We start from the raw sequence: 8792 nt of genomic DNA on the forward strand, positions 1-8792 counted from the left end.
TTTGAAAACAGCCTTTTATACTTATTCATTTAATCTTTTCTTCTATTAATATTTATTTGACGATCTGAAACATTCAGATATGAGAAAATACAGCAAAAAGTTTTAATCTATCTGCAAAATTATATGTTGAAATAAAAATAAAACTAAGGACAATGTGAAGTTGAGGCATATCTACAGATATGCTTGCAGAAACTTATACGTATATTCAAATATAGCATTAATGTGATTGTATGATGGCTGTCAGATTTTTTAATTACATTCCCCAACAAATAAGTACTTGAGTATCTCCCATCCACCACACAATATTCTGAATTTTAAAAAAGCATTCAGCAAAAATAAAAGCAAAACCAATAATAAAACAAGCAGTTTAAACTGAAACAAACATCTTTAAGTCTCAGCGTCAAACGCATGAAGTCAGTATGACTTGAATCAATCATTACTAACTCACCCGAAATTACCCATGAGCAAGTAGCTGACTGTGGACTCTAACCCGGGCCTATCTTACATAAACAAGATAGTGAACAGAACCATGTTTGTATAGCTAATTAGCAGAGGTGAGTTGTAGTTACATTTATTCAGTTACATTTACTGGAGTAACATTTACTTCAATTAGTGTTACTCCACTGTACTTTGTACTTGTTCTAATTCCACTAAGCACCTCAATATTTCTTACACTAAATGTAAAGCTTGTATCCATTTTATAAGCTTTATTTTGTCAAAAATCGATTTGGAAAAGTAATTATTGATTGTAATAATGTCATTTTATTGTTGTTTTTTTATTTTAGTGTTTAAAACACTAGAATTTACTCCTATCTTTATATTTTTTTCTATCTGATTTACATAATTTATAAATATTATTTCAGATTTTCCTGCTATCTTAATACTTGAGTAGCCTTTCTATGCTGTTTTTACTCTTGTGTAGCATTTTTGACGGCTACTTTTTACTTCTGCTTGAGTAAAAATATAAAACTTATACGATTTATTTTATTTTTAACCATAAACAACCTCACAGTCAGTGTTTCTCAGCTGCGCCCTCTGGTGGTAGATTTCACAATAACAACATTTTAGTTTGATATAATTGTGTTTAATTTTTTACCAGTTCATACGTAAAAAATAAAAAGATTTTTTTGGGGGTGGAATACATTTTTACAGGTATATGTAAATAATGGCGACTACACGATTTAAGGTCGGAACAAAAATATCTTATCGTGTTTCTAGGGGACCACTTTGTTGGAAGTAACAGGATGTAGCTGTGTTGATATTTGTTGGAGGAGCGCTACAAACACGGTAGGATTTTTTAACTCATTAATTTGTGTATTAATGTTGAAAGTATGAGTGTTGACGTACTTTTAATTAAAACTGAAGAGAATTAAGGTTAAATTTTAACGTCTGTCGCTTAAGTTTGTAAAAAATGTATTAAAAACAAGCTGCCAATTAAAATAATAACAAAGAACTAACTTTTAATATGTAAACTTGCTAAATTAACGCAAGCAGATATAAAAAGTGAAGCTTAAGATGTCGCTTGTCTTATTTTATGGTGTTTGGTATTAATAAACTGGCCTATATGGGTACTGTGGACACGACTAAGCACCGTTTCAAGAAAGGTTAATTTCAATCTGGACAAGGCGAACTCTGCTTTATGATGTAAAATACTAAAGTAGGTCAAGCCTGCACTGATATGAAACATATCAGTATGTTTTATTATAATAACAACAGAAAGTGATGATAAAAGGAATATTTGTATTTTTTTTTCAGACTTTTTTAGGACCTCGATAGTCCAACACATCTGAATCAGTCCTTGAATGGGTTAAAATTAATGATAATAGATCAGATATCCGTCTATTATGCCAATATTACCCTGGTCAGCATGTTTTTTCTTTTAAAAATGTGTTCCACCAGGGGGCGCTATTTGAAACGGCTTGACAGTGGCTGGTTGCTAAATTATCACTTGTAAATGTTTTATGTTACCAAAGAGCGAAAATGATACATTGCTTCAATAATTATTGATAAACTAGAACAGAAATACAATCTTTATTTGTATAAAAAAAAATTTTGCCAACAGAGTGACAAGTCTAATGGAAATCACATATACACATGAAAATAGGTAATAATGCCAGCATTGTTTTTACAATATCTTGTTGTCTATTGTAGACTTTATCATGGAGGGAACATCCAAAAGTGGAGCAGCTGCTGCAGAGCCCAGCGTTGCTGCTCAGGTTCCTTTCCTTCACTTGTGCACAACTTTAGAGAAAATCCAGAAGTCCAAACTCCGTCCAGATAAATCCAAGATCCTTGGGGATTTCATTGAATCATGGCGGAAATTTTATGCCGCTCTCCACAAGGACAACCCGAAAACTACAGACTCCTTCTACCCTGCTATGCGCCTCATTGTCCCGCCTTTTGAGCGAGAGCGAATGGCATACGGCATCAAAGAGAGCATGCTAGCTAAGCTCTACATTGATGTTTTAGGCCTCCCAAAGAATGGTCCAGAAGCCAGTAAGCTCCTGAACTACCGTGCGCCGACTACATCCCAAGGAGAAGCGGGGGATTTTGCCGGCATGGCGTACTTTGTGCTGAAGAAGCGATGTACCAGCCAAGGAAACCTCAGTATCAAAGAGGTCAATGACTTTCTCGACTCAGTGGCCATCAACAATGCCAGCAAGCAGAAGGATCAGGTGAAAAAGAGCCTGTTGCACCTCATCACTCAGAGCTCTGCTCTGGAGCAAAAGTGGCTTATTAGGATGATTCTGAAGGACATGAAGCTTGGAGTCAGCAAGGAAACTGTTCTCCAGGTCTTCCACCCGGATGCCGCGGAGCTCTACAACGTCAACACGGACTTAAAAAAGGTGTGCCAGCAGCTGCACGACCCGTCTGTGTCTTTAAGCGAAGTCTCAATTGAACTCTTCTCTGCCTTCAAGCCAATGTTGGCAGCGGTGGCCAACATCCGCAACATCGAGAAGCAGATGGGCAACAGCCCCTTCTACCTTGAGACAAAGCTGGATGGGGAGCGGATTCAGCTTCACAAGGACGGAGACGTGTACAAGTACTTCAGCCGGAACGCGTTTGAATACACGCAGCAGTTCGGAGGATCGCCGCTCAAGGGATCGCTCACTCCTTACATCCACAACGTGTTCAAAAGCAACGTCGTAAACTGCATCCTGGACGGCGAGATGATGGCGTTCAATCCGACGGCGGGGACCTTCATGCAGAAAGGGAGCAAATTTGACATCAAGAGACTGATCGACGACTCTGAGCTGCAGACGTGCTTCTGCGTCTTTGACGTGTTGCTAGTTAATAACCAAAAACTTGGCAAAGAACCGCTGAAGAAGCGGTATGAGGTCCTCCAGACGGTCTTCACCCCCGTCAAAGGTCGAATACATGTGGTACCAAAGACAGAAGTGGGAACAATGCAAGATGTTGTTAATGCTCTTAACGATGCCATTGATAACAGGGAAGAAGGGATTATGGTGAAGGACCCTTTGTCCATCTACAAACCTGATAAACGAGGGGAGGGTTGGCTGAAAATAAAGCCAGAGTATGTGGACGGCTTGATGGATGAGCTGGACCTGCTGATTGTTGGTGGTTACTGGGGGAAAGGGAGACGGGGCGGGATGATGTCCCACTTTCTGTGTGGAATCGCAGAAGCGCCAAAGCCTGGTGAGAAGCCGTCGGTTTTCCACTCCTTCTGCCGAATTGGCTCGGGTTACACCATGAAAGAGCTGTACGACCTTGGGCTGAAGCTTGCAAAGCATTGGAAAGTCTACCGGAAAAACGACCCGCCGACGTCCATCCTCTGTGGAGTGGAGAAACCAGAGGTGTACATCGAGCCCTGCAACTCGGTCATCATCCAGGTCAAAGCGGCCGAGATAGTCGGAAGCGACATGTACAAGACCAACTGCACCCTGCGGTTCCCCAGGATCGAAAAGATCCGCGAGGACAAGGAGTGGCACCAGTGCATGACTCTGGCAGAGCTGGATCAGTTCCGCAGCAAGGCGTCCGGGAAACTAGCCTCGCGGCACCTTCACATCGACGGCGACGAACCACAGAAGAAGAAGCGGAAGCTGCCTGTCAAACCCAAGAAGGTGGTTGGCGTCATTGACCACTTCAAAAACCAGGACCTGTCCGGGGTTTCCAAGGAGACGGACATGTTTGAGGATGTGGAGTTCTGCATCCTGAACGGCACTGAAGGTCACCCAAAGTCAGAGCTGGAGAAGGGCGTGGCCAGGTAAGATCACACGCTTCCCTCCCTCCGTCCTTTACTTCTTTTCTTCTTTCGTTCTGCCTTCCTTCCTTGCTTCATTCCTTCCAGTGTTCTGTCTTCCCTCCATCCTTCCTTCTTTTCTTCTTTCCTTCTTTCTTTCTGTCTTTCTTTCCTATTAACATTTAATTTTTAAGACGTTGACTGACCCAAACCAGGATCAGATCCAAAAATGGAAATAGAGGGACACAGCCATCATTAATTAAAAATTTTTTATGACATTTGATCATTTTTCTATGGTTTTTCACTGGAATGGAATGAAACACCCATACAAGTGACTGTCCTTTCATTTGTTCTTAATCACGTAAATGTCTTTTTAGATACTTTTTAACAAATAATTGACTGTGCGGCCATCTTGCTGACAGGTGTGGCGGCATTGTGGTCCAGAACCCGGGACGGGACACCTACTGCGTGGTTGCCGGCGTGGAGAACATGCGCGTGAAGAACCTGATTTCCTCCAATCAGCACGACGTGGTCTGGGCGTCATGGCTGCTGGAGTGCCTGGATCAGAAGGAAGTGGTGCCGTGGCAACCACGCCACATGATCCACATGTCGCCCTCGACCAGGGAACACTTCGCCAAGGAGTACGACACCTACGGCGACAGCTACTTTGTCGATACAGACGAGCAGCAGCTGAGGGAAGTGTTCAGCAGGATCGACGGCGAGCAGGCGGCGGCAGCGTCCGTCGGCGCGGCGGAGGTGGAGGAGCGTTACGGCTGGGACGACCTCCTAACCAGCATGTTTAGACCCTTCACCTTTTACTTCGACATCTTGGATCCGAAAAGCGCAACAGGTGCTACCTGTCTGGACATCAGGGCGCTGGAGGTTCGATATCATGGAGGGACGGTGGCTAAGGCGCTGGAGGAAGGAGTTTCTCACGTCGTTGTCGAGGAAGAGACGAGACTCCTGGAGCTGAGGACGCTGAGGCGCCGCTTCAGGAGGAAGTTTAAGATCGTTAGAGACTCGTGGGTAACCGACTCCATCGCAGCAGGGCATCTGATGGACGATCCTGACTACCTGGTTTGAAGCTACAGCATATTAGCAAAGTTTGCATTTTAGCTCATATTTTAACACAAAATCTTACCTAGTCATTTTTCATCGACAAAACTAACATATAACTTTTAAGCGAGATATAGGAGCTTATTTTAAGTAAATAATTCTTCAATATTGATGAAAAAGTAGATTATTTAACTTATGGGAAACATTTCTTGTTATGAGTTAATTAATATGACAGGGAAAACGAGTATCTTGCTGAAAAGTTGCTTGTATGTTTTTTTTGTCTCATTTCAAACTAGACAAAAATACTTGATAAGATTTCCAATCAGATTAGAAATAAAGGTAGAAATTAATTAGTTTTATTAATACTGTATACTTCTTAGGGTTTTAACATAGTAAATGTTTTCTTCATGATTTGAAATGGAACAAGTAATTATGTTTTTATCTAGTTTGACTTAATTTAGGAAATATGGAGAGGACGTTTTACAGGATTTTATGCACATTTGTGTGTAAGGAAAATGATACACGGTGGCGGCACCATCATGCTGTGGGCAGGTTTGTCTTTTTCAGCAGAAATGTGCGATAATATGTACGGAACGAAATGCTGAACTCTGATAAACATTTTTGTCTCTAATGCAGGAAACGGCACCCCCACAGCATGATGCTGCCACCACCATGTTTTACTACATGTTGGTCTATTACATAAAAGTCTAAAAAGCTGCACTGAATATGTACATTTATTATAGAAACGTGCACATAAATACTACATTCTTGGTTTTTAAGAGACACTATGTTCCAGCATCTACATGTTTGCATTTTAGCTTTTTAAATTGAACTATTAAACAATTTTTATTTCATTACCTTATTGCTTGATCAATAATGGATTTGAATCATATCCACCTGTAGGATTGAATGAGCATTAACATGATTTGTTTACAGTCAATAAAATTTTTGTTTTATTTCATCAGCATGTTTATTTGCTTCTTTTTAACAGATAACCTCCAAGATAAATAGCTTTAGAGGTTTTAAATTACATTGGGTTTAAGTTTTGTTTTTTAATCAGAAAAACAAAAGTTTTCAAAACAAACCAAAAAAGATATATATATATTGATATATATATATATATCAAAATATATATATTGATGTATATGTAGGCATATGTTGTTTTGATTATTTCATGCACGTTTGAGAAATCATTTAATCCCCATGGCAACCATTCAGCTGTTCAAAACACCTGGGTGGACTTAGCCCCGCCTTCTAGACGCAGCTCCTTCCCCACTGAGCTCCTGCAGACTAGCCAGCAGCAATTAGCAAACACCTGGTGGAACTGCACATCTGTTGATCTCATTGTGGGAGCTTTTATGAGTAAAAACATTAAAGGTTGGATGTTGTGATGACATCCTGAAGAGCAAGAGTTTTTAAAGAGACAGATGCCCAATTTCAAGGCATTTAAGTATGACTTAAAACTTTTTTTAAGTCAAGTACCATTTTTATAACAGCTGATGTTAACATAGTTACTTGATTGTGCTATAAAACGGCACTATGTTCATAGTTCTGCCCCTTTAAACCATTAAAACAATACGTTTAAAGGAGTGGAGTAAAATTTGGTGCTTATAAAACATGTGGCCCACTAAGCACTCTGTAATCCATCGCCCACTCTGGACTATTTCTAGGTGATTCAGAGTGAGCGTTTGAGTGACAGGCTTTAATTAGAGGTACTCAGCCAGTGCTTATTCCTGCGTGGAGTTGCAAGTGTGAAGCCTTGACCAGCCCAACTGTTGGCCGTCTGAAAGAACTTCCAAGGAGACTTTGTCGTTCTAAAGTAAGTGTGAACAAAAAGTTTAAGTGCTTTAAACTGGGATACATACTGACTATAAAGAAAGTGCTATATACAGTCTTTTTTTTCCCTCATTGTCTGCCACTAAAATACATTGAGGTTTGTGGTTGTAACTTGATAAAATATGGAAAAGTTTAAGAGGTAGCTAATTTGAGATGGTTTTGCGGAATTTCAGAGGAATAGTTTTGGTAATATGTCTTAAAAAAAAGAGCCAGGTGTGGAGCAACCTGCTGTTAAGATAGCCGCCATGTCCTGATGAACTGCATCTGCTGGTACAATATTACAAAATAAAACAACTCTCATGAACTCCTCCTCAAGGCAAATGGCTTCTGTGCGCTTTTTATTTGGCCCCAGCTTGATTTCAAGCTTCCCAGCATTTTCTTCTTCGTCTTAATTTTCTCTCCCCCGTGGTTCTGAACAGGGAAGCTCATAAAAAACTGGTTTTAATGCGAAGTTTAAGCTCTAGTCTTCGTGGGAACATTTTAGCGCAGTCGCTCTGGCTTGATGCGCCCTTGAACGATGGTTGCAACGGCTGCTGTGCGCGCGCATAACGTCAGAGTTTGAGGAGCTTCGTCAGGTTCACGAGATTACTGGGGGAAGATACCGGATATCAGGGGGCAAGACCTTCAAAATAAAACAAAGCAATGAGACTGAAAAGCACAGGTTGTCCTTACGTGTGAAATTTGAAAATTTGAGCAACTATAAAACATTCTAGAAAATTTGGTTTGCATATTTAATTATAACCGTAATGTGTAGCACTGTTAAGGTTAGCCTAGCTACATCATCAACACTAAAACTGAGTCGGGTAAAGAAAGGTGCATTCAATTTCCCTTGGAAATTAGAATGTCTTTTTTCAAAACGGTTTAAATTTTCAGTCATAATGTTTACAGTAAACTGTATAATTTTTTTATTAACTTGTGTAAGAGCCATATGAATAAAATGAATGATTATTGAGGTGACGGGGCATGCCTTTGACACTTGGGTGGTGGGTGTGTCGAGGTGGGCGTGGCTGTCACTGAAGGTATGAATGGGAGCCATACTGGCGTGCTGGCTTATTATGTTTGAGGAAGTGGGTGCACCGGGTGGTCCCACTTCCTCAAACGGCATTGACCGTGTTTAATGCCGTTTATTGTTGGCACTATTGGATGGTTTGGCCTGGTCAGTCAGTGTAAGATCTGAAGTAAGACAATCAAAGTGAAATAAATAGTTGATTGCAACAACAAAGAAGCGGCTTGGACTTATTTGAAGCACGCGTCGGACAGTTTAGAATTCCCCGAGTTATCCCAGTGCGGCCCTCAAACATCTTTAGCTTTGCCGCACAATTAACTTGCTTTTTGGTAAATGCAGTATTCATTTACCTTTGAACTAAACATAACACTGAAATTGTTTTCAAAATTTCCACTTTTGATATTTTTAAGATTTAATAATTAATTATCAGCTAATCTTAGTTAATTAAAATATGTTTTACTATTTAAATGCTTTTACTTTTAAATAGTACACTGACTCTTTAAAGAGCACCAGAGGAAAAAGGGCTTTGTTTTTTTTCTTTTAACTTTCATAGCTATAGTCAAATAATTTTAAGCTGAGTTTTAAGCACATCATCTATTTTTGTCATAGCAGTAGGATTCTTGTTTGTCATTTTGTTTGCCAAGTCACTGTAACTCTGAGTACTTCCTGAAGAAGACTATCAAAATATCAGGA

General features: G+C 40.1%; 1 protein-coding gene across 1 annotated transcript; it reads left to right on the forward strand.

The window, feature by feature from the left end:
* The first annotated feature begins 1218 nt into the window (after positions 1–1218).
* On the forward strand, positions 1219–6218 carry lig4 (ligase IV, DNA, ATP-dependent). The gene is made up of 3 exons (XM_008428912.1): positions 1219–1287; positions 2152–4225; positions 4624–6218. The coding sequence occupies exons 2-3, from the start codon at positions 2160–2162 to the stop codon at positions 5282–5284; spliced, it is 2727 nt and encodes a 908-aa protein (XP_008427134.1). The 5' UTR covers positions 1219–1287; positions 2152–2159; the 3' UTR covers positions 5285–6218.
* Positions 6219–8792: the final 2574 nt, after the last annotated feature.

This window comes from Poecilia reticulata, linkage group LG2, assembly GCF_000633615.1.
Source record: "Poecilia reticulata strain Guanapo linkage group LG2, Guppy_female_1.0+MT, whole genome shotgun sequence".
Lineage (NCBI taxonomy): Eukaryota > Metazoa > Chordata > Actinopteri > Cyprinodontiformes > Poeciliidae > Poecilia > Poecilia reticulata.

Bases quoted from the DNA above. Each gene is read 5' to 3' on its own strand.
- lig4 (XM_008428912.1), top strand. From the start codon at position 2,160: ATGGAGGGAACATCCAAAAGTGGAGCAGCTGCTGCAGAGCCCAGCGTT. The intron at 4,226-4,623 runs GTAAGATCACAC...TCTTGCTGACAG, and splicing joins CTGGAGAAGGGCGTGGCCAG to GTGTGGCGGCATTGTGGTCC.